General features: G+C 36.3%; 1 protein-coding gene across 4 annotated transcripts in view; it reads left to right on the forward strand.

Annotated features, from left to right (window-relative positions):
- The window catches only part of THADA (THADA armadillo repeat containing), a 314,473-nt gene that overhangs the window by 54,118 nt on the left and 244,746 nt on the right, over positions 1-15,609 (forward strand). For all 4 annotated transcript variants that reach the window (XM_067703121.1, XM_067703123.1, XM_067703125.1 and 1 more), the window contains 3 exons: positions 522-680; positions 2,085-2,242; positions 10,479-10,588. In XM_067703121.1, the coding sequence (XP_067559222.1) occupies positions 522-680; positions 2,085-2,242; positions 10,479-10,588 (427 nt within the window). The remainder of the gene's footprint in view (positions 1-521; positions 681-2,084; positions 2,243-10,478; positions 10,589-15,609) is intronic.

Below are 15,609 nucleotides of genomic sequence, written 5' to 3' on the forward strand. Positions count from 1 at the left end.
ACTGTATTTGAGATTCTTAGACAACACTGAGAAAAGCAATGTAAGGGAGATGGCAGCCTTTGTCTATGGACAGTTTCTGTTGTGCTTTTTTGTCCAATCTTCATCCTATTTAAAATATTCACCATATTTTGAAAGTACACTCAAGTGTCATGAAGACCTTATATAAATAATTTTCACATTATCCATCCTGTGAGTCCCTTCTTATAGTGCTAATTATCAAGTACTGAAAATTAGAAAATTTTTCTTTGGCTGTACGCGGGCCTCTCACCGTTGCGGAGCACAGGCTCCGGACGCGCAGGCCCAGCGGCCATGGCTCACGGGGCCAGCCGCTCCGCGGCATGTGGGATCCTCCCAGACCAGGGCACGAACCTGTGTCCCCTGCATCAGCAGGCGGACTCTCAACCACTGCGCCACCAGGGAAGCCCTGAAAATTACAAAATTTTTGAGGGCAAATACCCGCGAGGGACGTCTTCATGTGATGTGGAACTGGGGTTTTACATAATCTCATCTCTCTCCCTCAGAGTCAGCAAGCCGCTTGCAGACGATTTTGAATGAGATTCAGCCCCGAGATACTAATGATTATTTCAATCGAGCTAAAATTTTGAAAGAATGTGATAGCTTTGATTTGGAGGACTTGAGTGCCAGTGTACCGAATATTGATACTTCTGCAGAAATCAAAGGTATATATAAAATCAGCATTGTAGTCAGTATTTAAGCGACAAATAAAATGTGCAAAATGCTCTTTTTCTATAGTAAATCAGAGGCTGCAAATGTGTGTAGTACACTTCTAGAAAATAAAGTCTTTTTTGAGCTTATAAATGATTTATTTTGGGGAATGAGTTTATAAGACTTTACCAGAAAATGGTGTTCACCAGTGCAGTGTATAAGGTGCTTCAGCAAAAAGCCTTTGAGTACTGAAACCTGTCTTGACAGCCAGGTGATGTAGGAACAGTGATGCACAGTGAACTTGGGTTTGGGGAGCAGTCTGCTTCTCCCAGCACTATGGTTTGATGTTGTGAGAGTCCTCGTAGTCAGTCAAACAGCCTTTTAAGGAAACAAATTTATGACTCAGAGAAATGTGAGCTGCTCTGTTGTACCAGGCCTCCAGAATTCAAATTCTTACTGTTTGTTTTCTCATTAGTTCTTTTATAATTTTCTATAATGCTGTAAAAAGTCATCAGAAGCAGTAATATCTTATTTATTTATAACATATTCTACATTCTCCACTAGATGGGGATATTGTCTTGTAAAAATTTCTCTTTATGATTTTTTTTTTTAATTACACAAAATAACACAAATGTATGCTTGTAATAGTTTCAAATAATACAGAGATAAATATGAATTAAAAACAAATTAATTTTGTTTTCTTTCATTTTCTTATTTCCTCCTCAATCCTACTTCATCCCTCTTTAGTATACATCATTTCAGACCAATTTTATGTATTTAAGTGTATGTACATTTATCCTTTGAGTTTAGTGGCCTTTTAAAAGACAAATGGGATTACGTTAAAAAGTTTATTTTGTTAACTTACATTTTAAATTTAATAGCTTCTTTTGGATTTTTTTTTTAATGTCAGTACTAAAATATTTCTAAAGCTAGAAGAAGAGAGTAAGGATTCTTATAGCTAATTGACCGTGGAATTTAAATATATTTTGAAAGAGAATTTGTATTTTCCTTTGAAAGAAAAGTCGTATCCTATTCTTTTACTGACATAGCAGCCACCCTCACCAAAACAAATAATAAAATACATTTATTATAGTCATATTTTATGGATAACTGAGAGGCAGGAAGAGTTTGTTTCATTAACTTCCAAAGGTTAGACTTCGGTTTTAGAATAATATTGTGTTTTATTTTTAAATTTATTTTGAATATAGTATATTAAATAAAATACTGTGATTCCTACCCATAACACATTCCCAACAAATGTTAGTTATTTTCTCCTGAATAAATATAGCATATGCCAAATTGGTTTGTTCAAGCAGATTATTCTTGGGGAAATTATGAATAAGCTTGTTCTAAGAAACCTGGGATGTGAGTAATCAAGTGCCTAGTGTTGCAATAGTTTTTTTTTTTTTTTTTTTAAGGTAAAGAAGGAAAAACATGTGACGTAACTGCTCAGATGGTGCTGGTATGTTGTTGGAGAAGCATGAAGGAAGTCGCTTTACTGTTAGGCTCACTGTGCCAGCTTCTACCCATGCGGTCTGTGCCAGAATCTCCTGATGGATTATTGACAGTGGAACAGGTAGGGTAGCTGTTTATTCCACCTGGTATAATTTCTGGTCAAAGCATAAATCACAAACTTTTATTTAAAAGTTAAATAACTTAAAAAAATTTTTTTTAATAACTTAAAAAACAATTTTAACATTTTTCTTGAATAAAATCTTACAGATGTCAACTGAAGAAAGTTCATTAAAGTATAGGAATTGGATCTTGCAATCCGTTTCCAAACTTTGGCATTTTTAGAAATGTTTTTATTTTTCTAAGTTATATAAATAATGATAGCTTTTACCTCACTTTTAACTTCAGTATTAACATTTGAATTTTTATTTCTCCATTGAACACACACAAACTTAAAATTCAAATGTAAATGAAATTGTCTATTTAGTAAAATTCCACAAACCTCTTAAATTTTGCAAAGAAAAAATATATATATATTTTTTCTTTATATACTGGTTGATTATGGATCTCATGTTTCCCTCTACATTGATGATAAAGTTGTAGTTACTTTGGTTTTTTTGGCTGACTTTTAAGACCACAAAGTCAGTTCCATCTGGGACTATTCAAGTGACTTGAGTGCAGTGTTTATAAGAAATTAGCTTACCACAAGCATTTCATTTGGAAATATTTTAGATTTATTAGATTTCTGTTTTTAATTGATTCCCTCTTCCTTTCCATATGGTTTCAACAAATCCATTTCCCACCATTTTCCAGCAAAGATACATAACATGTACTTTCATTTTTAACCTTTTTCAAATAAAGATAATTTCTCCCGTAGGGTGTTATGACATTTAAGAACAAAACAAATATTGTAGTATGCTAATGCTGATTATTTCTGTAATAACCATGTGACCAGTTCCATGGAAATAATGCTAATATTTTTATTCTCACACTCTCTGTGGCTGATATGTTTGCATCTGGTTAACAGCTGGGCTTGTGATGTTGCAAGGCTCTGAGACAGAGAACGGCAGAGGGGAACAGAACACTGCCAGCTTCATTATGTTCCTTATTCTCTTCCAAATCAAACAGGCATTAGTGTCCTAGAGTTACTTGCAGTCCTTACTGGTGACTGGCTGGAGTGCCAGTGCCAGCGTCTTTGCTGGGGAATCCAGCTATGATTAATGGTTACTTCACTGATGTTCACCATCTCACTAAGAAGTAAATATGGGCTAGAGCCCCTTGACTTCTCAACTTTTCAAGGACAAGTTAAAACATCTAGTGTTTTAGGTTTGTTGGCCAGTGTTTAAAAACAAAATTAAGGGAAACATATTTTACTTTTACTATAACTGAGAAAGACCTGAAAGCTTCCTGTGAAAATCATTTTGCCCTGACACCTTTTACAGAGCACCCAAATCTTATGAAGTTATATGGGATATCCAGGTTAAATTGGGAATTAATTTTTTAAAATTGGGAACTAATATAAAATAGAAGAGATGTTTGTAAAACAACAACAATAACAAAGAGAGGCTCTTATAAACCAAAGAACTCTTCTGATGACTGTTTTCTTGAATAAGAAATAGAATCCTGTTTTTCTGTAAAATATCCATTTCCATTCTAATAAGGTCCAGTCATTTCTCCATGTCGCCATTCATGTGGTGACCCCACATATGTATGTTTGAGAAGAAATTAATGACTGAGTGAGTGAACAAGAGTGTATGTGATGGCACTGTTCTGACATTGAAACCCTGCCCTCTGTGGAAAACTTTAGTCTTGATCATGCTAAATTTTACTAAAAAAATTAAAATGCTCTTAAAAAAATTATTAATTTTTTTACATTTAAAAAAATGCAGGGACATTTAGTCAATGAAATCTAAAGTTATCAAGAAATTAGTATTACTTATATTACTAGAGGATTCCTGCTTTTAAACATATAGTTTTGTTCCGTGAAATTCCTTTAAACTAAACATATTCCTATGTATTTAGTACTTTTAAGAGTTAAAAATATAAATGACAGAGAAGAATGCAGTCTGCATTGGAGTGCTGGTGCCACACCTAGGGTCTACCTTCCTTCCAAGGGCATAGCCGCCCTGGCATCACTAGTTCTTCTGTGCACCTAGTGGCAAAGCTACAAATGTACGCGTCAACAGTGTAGGTGAATGTGACCACAAGAGACCTGCAGAGGCAGGGAAGTGACTTACGGGCAGAATGCTCCGCGTTGTTGGGGAGAATTGGGAACTTGGATTTCTCATTAACAAGAATCATAAAAACCATAATCTCCTTTTCTCTCAGTGGATGAAGGAAGTTGTTCTATAGAACCTGAAATACTGGTGTTCAGCCTGTTGCTTCTCTTGCTCTCCACTCACCCTTCACTACTGAAAAAGGAATAGGATTCTACTGCCATTTTATATTTGAGGTCTCACATTTTGACGACGGAGAGGATTTCTCATGGAACTCAGCTCCTTTAAGCCCATCCTGATTTTACAGCCCTTTGTTAAAGGGGTGACAACTTCCATCCCCCATACATGAGTATAGTTTATACTAGGCCAGCAGGTGGTGAGACTCCAATTTGGGGATTTTTGCTGCTGTACGAGGAGAGGAGCTGGTGCTCGCTTATAATTCTGAGTATTCAGTGCTGTATTCACATACTGTTGGAGCTGGAAGGCTCACAGAGATGATATTTTCCAGCTCTCTTGCACAAGGGGAGACTGAAGCCCTTGGATGTTACCTGGTTTGCCCAAGATCACAAAGCTGGTTTGTGGCAGCTCTGGGACAGGAACCTGATTCTTCTGCTTCCCAGCCTGTATTCCGACATGACACAGTGCTGCCTTTGTTCTGAATGGCTCATTTAATTTTTCTTTAAATTTAATTTTCCCAGCTTCCCATAGCCAACCAGATTTTTGCAAGCAACAGGACAGTAAGGCAACTTGCTACTGAACTTTATAGCAAATGATCCATTCCCTTAGATGATTGCTTGTGAAGGAGTGTGTCCTCTGCGACTTCATCAGGAAGAAAATGTGTTCATTCAGAGGCATGTCTGACCCTTCTCCTGCGCTGTAATCACATTATGAAAGGTTCTTTCATAATGTCCCTGTCCGAGAGGCAGAGATAAAACCAGCTTTAAGGGATGTAAGTCGAGACCCTTAAATTGTGAGCAGTGCATGCAACCTTATCTCACAAACTTCCTGACTGGTGTGTGTCTGGGTTTCAAGCTGGGTGCTTTGCTGATGCAGAGCTTTTGCTTGATACATTGTTGGTCCTCTTTCCATGGGATATTGGATACCCAGTACCTACTGATTTTTTTAAACTTCCTCTACCTGGACTATCAGTTCATATGTTTATATATTTCCCCTAATATTCCTAAAAAGAAGCTTTTGGGTAGATTTTTTTTTTAATGTATCTGCTTTCTGCTTCCTAGGAATTATTGCCACAGAAATCACGTGATTAAGAATAATTACCAACTATTAGAAATGAGCAATTTTAAAAACTCCTACTTTAGATTCTATTGTAATTTTCATGATGTACATGGCTAACTGGGTTTATATGGTCCCTCAGTACCTTTTGTTACTGTTTTAGGTTTTTGTTAATGAACTGTAAGTGGGATGTATGTTTATTAGCATTTGTCAGTCTTAAAGAAATTACCTTTTGTATTTTCTTTTACCAAAGTTTATTTTTTAGAAATTATGAGTAAGTATTCATTGAACTGTGCTGAATGCAGGTTACCATTTTTAAGCTGTGAAGTGAAGTTGAGCATGTAATTACATCATTTAGTCAACTATTTATTGACTGCCTTACTACAAGGGTGTTGTGGGAATATTAAGAAATAGAATATGTGGTTCTCTGAGCTCAAAGGGCTTGGAAATGTAATAGGGGATACAAGACAAATTCATTTCAAAAAGTCAGACTAAAAGGCAACTGTTAAAATGGCACATGGTTAAGGATTTGCCAGAAAACAAAGAATAAACGTTCTGGTGGGAAGATGTCTGAATACCAGGAAACCATCATCTTTGTTATTATGTAGGACAATGTTTGGGCTTTCACGAAATCCCAAGTGTTAGTAGGAAATCACTATAGTAGAGAATGTCCAGTTTAAGATGTTAATTATCTTACTGTAGTATAAACTTTTATAAACTATTCCATTTAACCAAAGTGGAATTAGAAACTCCTGTTGACATTCCTAAGGTTGTGGCTGTGTCTTTTTTTTTTTTTTTAGTGGTACGCAGGCCTCTCACTGTTGTGGCCTCTCCCGTTGCGGAGCACAGGCTCCGGACACGCAGACTCAGTGGCCATGGCTCACGGGCCCAGCCGCTCCGCGGCATGTGGGATCCTCCCAGACCGGGGCACGAACCCGTGTCCCCTGCATCGGCAGGCAGACTCAACCACTGCGCCACCAGGGAAGCCCGTGGCTGTGTCTTAAAGTAAAATTTAAATTAAGGTTTAGGGGTTAAGTCTCACTACTTGATGACACAAAATGAAAACAAAAATTGACATTTAGCGATATTGATTGCTATGCTCTACCAGGTACTCTGCTAAATGCTTATTTGCATAATCTCATTTATTTCTCAGAATAATCCTGTGAAGTAGGTTCTAGTTTTATCCCCATTTCACAGATGAGAGAACTCTGTTACTTATGTAATTAGCTTGTATTGGTAAGGAGGCTGAGTAGGGTTCCTGAACTCAGCCCTCTTGGCTCCAGAATCCCAGATCTTAACCACTGCACATGCTCTTTGTAGAAATGTCCCACCTGTATACTTGAATCTTTATGGACTTACTAACTCATAATGAGGGGAATTAGCTTTGATTTTTCTACTGTATTTCTCTCTACTATCTAGATAAAGGACAAACAAAAAATGTATTTACATTTGCCCTTTGTGGGTTTTATGCTCTAGGTGAGCATTTAGCTCCCCTGTTTGGTCTGTTGGTGAATTATAGGTGCCTAGAGACATGGCACGTAGCTAGTCTGTTGGTGAATTATAGGTGCCTAGAGACATAGCATGTAGCTCTCCTCCCCTGTGGAAATTTATACCCTGTAAATCCATAAAGCATGTTAATTTGCCTATAGAAGTAGGTTTTATGGAAGGTTAGAACCAGGATACACTAAACTTAAAAAGATAGTGATTAGAATTTCATTTTAAGAATAGAAATCAGTGCCCTTTTTTTCCCATATTTAATTGTCTTTCAGAAATTCTGAGATATATATTATTTATTAAGAAAATATTTTGTAAAGACATCATCCATGTTAAAAGAAAAGTTTTTATGAACTTTAAATAGGAGCTATGTATCTAATAGATTGAAAGGCAATCGAGTTGAATTTTCAGAGGAGTTATTCATTTTTTAAATAAAATTTTGAAATTCTTTTTCTGATTCTACTGTTGTCATAAGTTTCTACAGGGTTAAATATGTTCCCTATAGTCTGATCATCCAAGGGGAGAGTGTCAGCATGGCCCCTGTTCCCTGTCCAGCTACTCATGGACCACATTGCCCTGTTGACTCCTCCCACCCACTGTGATAGGGTACATCCCTACCTTGCAACCCTGTCTTCTTCCACTATTTTCTAGCATGAAATCTTGAGGCCATTCAGCCAGGTCTGCTATCACTCTCCTGTATAGTCTGGGTTCATTCATGTAAAAAGACCCAGTGAAGTGTCTGACAGGTAGCGGATACTTAATAAATGTTTGTTCATTTATTCTAGTATGCCAGCTTCTTATGTTAATTATCCTTTTCTGTATTGGTTCACTCATGTATATCCTGTTTAAGGTCTGGCCATGAAGCTTTTTCTAATTATTCATTTCAATGCAAAAAGAGCTGTCATTTCTTAGTGCTGTTAAGCTTTGCTGTTAAGCTTCTGATGGGTACCATCCAGAATATTGGTTTTCTCTGAAAGCCTTCGGAGGACAAACACCTTGTTTTGTTCTTTGTCTACCCAGCACTAAGCTGCTAAGCATTTGACAGGGTGCTAAAAAAGTACTTACTGTCTGATTAATAGGAATATACTCTCTTCAAAGGGAAAAATTCATATTAAGCCTGGGTGTTACCTAGGTGGGTTTGTTGGGAAATTAAGTGCAAAATGGAATGAGAAAAAATGGTCTACCTCTCACTTGTGTCTTTAGAATCTCATTCTGTTTTCTGAGGCCAGGATTACCTAGGGTTGAGGTCTACCCTTCAGAAGAGAGACCATCCACTGGTCTCATTCACCTCTGAGGTCTTTGATATTATTATATGCCTTTTGGTTTAAGCCCCTTTGAAGGGAGTTAAGGTAAAGGAAGCAATGAAAATCTGATCTTTGTTTAAGAACTAGATTGTAAGTCCACAGAGAAGCACTTTACCAGTAACATTTCTGTTTTCCTGAAGTATGTTTTAATATCTGTAACATTAAAAAAAGATTAAGGATGTTAGAGAGACCCCAGCTCTATGACTTCCTGTTTTTATTTTTTGTGCCTTAGTACACCTTTTTATAAATCTTCTTTTGTTTCTCTAATAATAGAAATGATGGTCATAACAAGTTAGTTAACTGATGTTTCTTCTGGTCCTGTTTTGTAGGGTTATTGAGCTTCAGGTGTGTCTTGGGGGTTAAATTCAGATTTTGTGCTTGATAATTCTGTTCAAAATATACTCTGAAATTACGTATTGAAGGTAAAATGATAAGGCTTACCCTGACTCCTGATTTTTGACGACTAGTAGTATGTAGCTTGTAAAAAATATTAAAAATTAGGGATATCATCAGCTCTTCACCTGAAAACTTTAGCTGAAGAACATGACATGGCACTCTTTGGGGATATTAAATTGTTAGAATTTAAAAACTTCTGTTATATCCTGCTTTTCTGGTTCTTTCTTGATCTCATATCTGATTCTTATTTCTCTAAATGTATCACCCGTCTTTCTATAATCATATATATTTTGAGTTTAGAGTATGTCGTTAGCTTTCTTCTATTTGGAAATCCAGACAGAGGTCCCGTTGAACTGAATTGGTTTATAAGTTAAGGGCCTGTGCTGAGCTTTTAGATTTATTAACTCATTTTAATACACAATCTGTGAGGCAAGTGCTATTATTATTCCCAGTTTATAGATGAGACTGAGGCAGTTGCCCATGGTTACACGTTTAACTACTCTTTCTACTGTTTATCGTCTCTAATGTGTGCAGAATACCAGTCACTGTGCTGAGGTAGAAGTTGTTTCTAGATAAGCCTATGTGAGCTATCTTGGGTTAGCTTGCTTTTTCACCATTCTGTGACCTGCTGGGGAGACCTGGATCAAGAGAGTGCCAGTTGTAGCTTTGGTCCTGAGTTTTATACAAAATCTGGATTCTCTAAAGCTTATCAGCTACCAAATCTTATGGTATAAATGTAGAATCAACCCAACCACTTTAATAGTTAATGCTGTACAAAACTTCATCAGCAACTAATTGTCAGTCATGTCTTCTTTAAAGTAGATTGTCATATTTGTTATTTGTTTAAACTTGCATGGAGAAAAGCAGCATGTATGAAAGTGATTGGGTAGCATTCTGGAAAACTCCATGGTTCTGACTCAAAGTGAAGCCTGTCAATTTTCAGGAGGCCCTTTGCACACTAAATCTTGCGTGGCCATTAATATTTGTCTATCTCTAAAAGGTAATTATTGGGAAGTATTGTTTAATGGGTTGGAGTTTCAGTTTGGGAAGATGAAAAATATTCTGTAGATAGATGGTGGTTGCACAGGAAAGTGAATATACTGAATGCCACTGAACTGTACACTTAAAAACGGTTAAAATGGTAAATTTTATGTTATGTATATTTTAACCATAATAGAAAAAAATTTTTTTTGAAGAGGGGAGTAAAAGGTAATTACTTCACCTAGGCCTAGGTTTGTGAGGTTGTCACCTTGTGTGATTTGCTGTTGGTGTTGAATGATATGAGCTAACAAAGAGAACACAGCAAGATTTGTGAAGCTGGCATAGGGAGGCAGTTCTAGCCTAGCAGTTAAAGATGGCCAACTCTGGAGCCAGATTGCCTGGATTTATGTACTGGTTCTACCATCTGCTTGCTGTATGACCTTGAATAAGTTACTTGCCCTTTCTGGGCCTCATTTTTCCCAGTTGTAGAGTGGAGATAATAATAGTGTTTTTTTCATGGAATTGTTGTGAGAATTAATTGTGATAGTATAAAACGCTTAAAATATTACCTGTTGCATAATAGGTGCTAAGTGGATGGGCATTGAGACCTGAGTTCTAAATAATCTTACTAAAAATAAATAAATAAATAAGTAAGTAAATAAATGGCGTTACTGACATAAATACATCTGTCAGTGTAAACATAAATGGCATATTTATTTTTGATTTTGTTTTGAAGGTAAAAGAAATAGGAGATTACTTTAAACAGCACCTTTTACAGTCCAGGCACAGAGGAGCATTTGAACTGGCTTACACTGGCTTTGTGAAACTCACCGAAATCCTAAACAGGTAAAACAAAGCAAATATCCCTTTAATTTTAAAAAGATTAAATGCACAAACCATGTGCTCAAAGTAGAATTTAGTTGTGTCTTTTGATGTTTAAAAGAACAGGACTTAGTTGGCTTCAAAACTCTTGGAAGAAATTGTTTTCTTAGGTTTCATTGTATGATTTACTGCAGATGATGGAGTGAAATGTCCAAACCCAGTCACTCTCTTATTGAAACGTGATTTGACACAAACTCAAAGATTTTGCTAAAAATAGATTTGAAGTTACCATTTATTTTCATTGAATGAAATGACTGTTTTGTCTGTTTGAAAATTACTTGGCTTGTGGAATAAAATAAGCCCTCCAGTTTTTTGGATTTGTGTATATTACAGACAGAGAAACACTTAAGGATTTTGTGTTTTTCTTCGTAATTTTATCTTATAGAAAAATTTAAAAGAACAGTAAATAGACCAAAAATTATAAAGGACTTTTCCCCCTTACTTGGAAAAATACTTAAGTAGATTTCATACATTTAGCCAAATGTTTTTTTTTTTTTTGACATTATAGGTGCTGATAATTTCATTCATTCATATAATAGATTTCCTCCAAAGAGCTTGTGAGGAAACCTTAAATTACTTAATGACTAAGTGTTCATGGCAAGTGTTCTCTAAATAAAAGGTAGTATTTTCCAGGAAAACATTTCCATTGCCTGGAAACTTTTTGAAATGAAGCAGAGTTCTGCCAGCCGTGTAGCCTTAGCAAACATTTTATTTTGGGCCGTTAAGACATCTACTCCTTGAATATTTTTGAAGCATTTTTTTCACACTCCTGGTACAACATTTATAAAACATTTTGGCAGTTATGGGCTGCACAGAATATCTTTAAATGATACATTAAAAAATGTCCTTGACATTAAACTGCTGATCTTGAAAATATTTTGTTGTCTTTGCAGCTCTTTCTTTCCAGTGTAGACATGACTTAAGAATATTTTTTTCTCACAAAACAACACACTTCCCTCCCTTCAAATCAATTAACAAATATATATATTGAACACTAGCTGTGTGCTTAGTACTGTGCTTGGCTTGGAGGATATAATACTTCTTTATGAGACAAGTTTCCTGTTCTCAAAGAGCATATGGTTTAGTTGGGGAAATAAGCAGGGATGAAATTCAAAATATTTAACAAATGGTACGTCATGGGCACTGACTGGTCAGAACAGACACTGGCTGTAAGCACCCAAGATTGCTGTCTGCATGGATGTGTGTTAGCTGAACACCAGCCTGGAAAGTGAAACCAAGACACTTGAACAAGATGAGCCAATGTAATTGTCAAAATTTGGGTGAAATTTACAAATTCTGTAGGCATAGCAGAGAGAAAGCAGCAAAGAAAGGCTGGGAGGGCTTACTGGAGGAGGTGGAATTTGTGCTAATGCATGAGTAAGGTTTAAGTAGATAGGAGGAGAAAGGAGGAGACTTTATGAGTAAATGTTCAGAGGCTAGAACCAGCATGGCATATTGTTAGGTGAGTAAATGAGCCAGGCTGATTTGTGGTGGTGGTGCTGGTGGTAGAGTTACTAGGCAATATCATACATTTGGATAGATGGAGGTCAAATTATGGATACCTAGAAAACAGATTTGCTGTACTAGGGATGGAGAGAGGGATTGAACATTTTCGACCTGAAATAGATCATAGGAGGCATGTAGAATGGAGAAATAGCAATAATCTATGACACGAGGTCTTAGTTCTACTTACATCCATTCTGTTTATTGGCAATGAGATTGTACAAGTTACTCTCCTCAGCCTCTGATTTCTTCATCTATAAAGTAAGGAAAAGAATATTTGCCCTGTTGACAGATCTCTCTGGCCTTTGTTATATGGATCAAGTAAGATACCTATGTATGAAGACCCTTTTGCATTATTAAACTTTCTACAAATGTAAAACATTATGAGATTGATGTTGGTTATGGTGTTGGTGCATCAATGTAGTGTTTCCTTTGGAAGTGTTAGGTTAGATAGATTGTAGTGACAGATAGTAGTGAGAAGAGACTGGCATCGGCTCTAACAATCTAGAGCTGAGGTGATGAGAGCTTCCTCTGAGTCAATGGCTCTGGGAATGGAGGGAAAGAAGTGGCATCTCAATTAATATTTATCCCCACATAGTAACAACTCTACACATGACGTTTTGAATGCTTAGAAGAGAAGCTGTGGACATCTCTTATTTAATGGTTTGATGTGTCAAGAATTAGGGCAGTGCCTAGCTGGGTGATTCTTCTCCTTGGGGTATTTATCGAACTCAATTGGTGGTGTTCAACTGACAGATGAACTGGTCAGGAGGGTCCAAGACAGCTTTATTCACATTATGGCACCTTGGTGGGATGGCTAGAAGATAGGGCCTAGTTGGGACTGCATGTGGCCTCTCAGCATGGCAGTCTTGGGGTAGCTGAAATTCTTATATGGCAGCTGGCTTCCTTCAGAGAGGCTGTTCCAAGAGAACTGGGCAGGCTTCATGGTCTTTTCTGACCTAGCCTTGGAAGTCTCGTGGCATTGCTTCAGTCACATTGTTTTGGTTCTAAATGAGTCTTAAGGCCAGTCGGATTCAAGGGGAGAGGAATTAAACTTCACCATTTGATGGTAAAGTGGCAAGATTGTATTGTAGAAATATGTGTGGGATGGGAGATATAGTGGTGGCCATCTTTGAAGAATGCAATCTGCCACGTGAAGTAAACTGAATGTGTGTGATAGAGGTCCCCAGGGAGTCCACGACTGTTCCTGTGGTTTAATTTTTGGTGACCAGAAAAGTGGAATTGATGTTACCAAAGGCAAGGAAACTGAAAGAGGAGATTACTTTGATAATGATGAACACATTTGTTTTGTATGTGTTGAGTGTGACATGATGGTGGCATATCCTGGTGGAAATATTTAAGTCAGAACTGGGAGATAGGGGATTAGTTTGGGTGCTCTTGCAGAAACAGAGATGTAGATTTATGCCGTCTTCATAAATATCATAGCTAGTAGGATTGCAATCTTCAGGGAAGAGCTTAAAAGGAGAAAAGAACAGAGGACCAAGGACAGAGGCTTTTGAACAACTGTACTTTGTAGTTGAAAGTACAGTTGAAGGCATTCCAAATAAATGGAGTGGGGAGATGAGGCAAGGCCCAGTGCCTGGTATCTCAGCCACTCCTAATCTGCTGTAAAGATCTCCTCATGGCTGTCACTATTGGCTTTTAACCAACCTGTTATGAGTTCCCAACTGTTGCTTCCAAACCAAGTGGTTCTTGATCCCTTTGGAGACATTTCAGATCTGCTGAACAGAATGTTTTACGGAGAACGTCTTTGCAGTATGTGTGGCTTCCTTTTGTTTGGTTTTTATTTTTAAAAGCAAATGTATTTCTTTTGGATCCTTCTGAAAGCTTTTAAGTTATGAAAAATTTATTTAGGCATACAGTGTTTTAAAGTTTGCAGAAAGAAATCTGGGCTTTCAGGAAAATCCACTGAAATGGAGGCCAACTGCTGGCCACCTCTTGAACTACAGCTGTGTTAAGGAAGCAAACACTTAAAGAGATTAATGGGTAAATAACCGAAGAGTTAAACAAGAGCCACATTGTTTGAATTGGTGTTCAACAGGATTATTCAGAATGTCTTCAAATGTAAATTGACTTCACTATTAAACAATCATCTAAGAATAAATAGGAATGGAAGACACTGTTCTTTCTTCTGGGAATTTTTTGAAAGCAACACTTGCGCGCGCACACGCACACACACAATATGTTGAGTTAATTTTCTAGAATCTGATTTCTTATATGGTCCTTTCTATTTAGAATTTGATGAAATATTCATGCACTCTTTAAAAAACATAATCACCTGCCTATGCTTAATTACCTGCTTAAGCACTTGATTAGAGTGGTTAAATGCATTAAAGTTATCACTGTAAATTCAGGTTTCTGATGAAATTCATACTTGCTTATTTATGCTCTATAGTCTTAGTATTTTAAGTTATTCTTTCAGTGAAAATAAACAGAATTCTAAACTAGGGTGCCAAGCAGGGAATCTAGTTTTCATTTGTTCAGCCATAAATTAAAAGCTTAACTCTAAGCGGATTAAGTTGTTGTTTACAGTTCTAAATCTAGAAGGGAGGTTCATGAGTACCTGATATTGTCTTACTCTTCATTTTTTTGAATTGCTCTGCTTATTGAAATGTAGCTTAAACTGTGAATATTTGCTGCACTAATTACAATCATTCTCACATTGTTGGCCCGAAAAATGAACTGCTGACATTTAGCAATTTTTGTCATAAAATGCTACTACTGACTCATGGATGTCAACAATTATGGTGGACAGAAGTAATTTAAATATGTATTTCAACTTTCATCAGTTAATTATAGCTACTACAATTCAAATTCAACAGAAGACTTCTTATGAACCTTTGAAATGTATTAATGAAAAAATAATTTCACTCTACTGGAGAATGAAAGACCAAGTCTCTAAAGAATATGCAGTTGAGCAAGAAATAAATGTAGAATGTAATATATGAGGTTTGGGGAAAAAGTCATTCAACTCTAAATAAAAAATATATAATCTTGTTTAAGCCTTTATTTTCATCTCCTTTGGCAGATGTGTCTAGGACACTTTTTATTTCTGAGTATCCTATGATTTTTATTTGAAATATTAATAATTAAATAAAGAATAAGTGATCATCCACTCTGGGAAACCATATTAATACTTTACATAGAAAAAAAAATCCTTTAATTTTCCCACTTCTATAGTGGATTAAAAGGATTTGGGGATAAATAAATTAAATAAACAAATTAAAGAAAAATATTAGGTCTTAACTCCAATTCTCCCCACCCCTTCCAACTTACATGTTATTTGGTCCAGTTGTTCAGATCTATCTTGCTTTTTTAAAAAAAAAAAAAAAAAAAAAAAAAGGATTTGGGGAAAAGTAGAATGTCTTAATGATATTTTTTCTTTTTAATTTATTTTTTAGAATGTCTTAATGTTTAAAATCTAAAACTTTGTGTCTTTGGTTTGTGACCCTTGGATTTTT

The sequence above is a fragment of the Pseudorca crassidens genome, chromosome 14, assembly GCF_039906515.1.
Source record: "Pseudorca crassidens isolate mPseCra1 chromosome 14, mPseCra1.hap1, whole genome shotgun sequence".
Classification (NCBI taxonomy): domain Eukaryota; kingdom Metazoa; phylum Chordata; class Mammalia; order Artiodactyla; family Delphinidae; genus Pseudorca; species Pseudorca crassidens.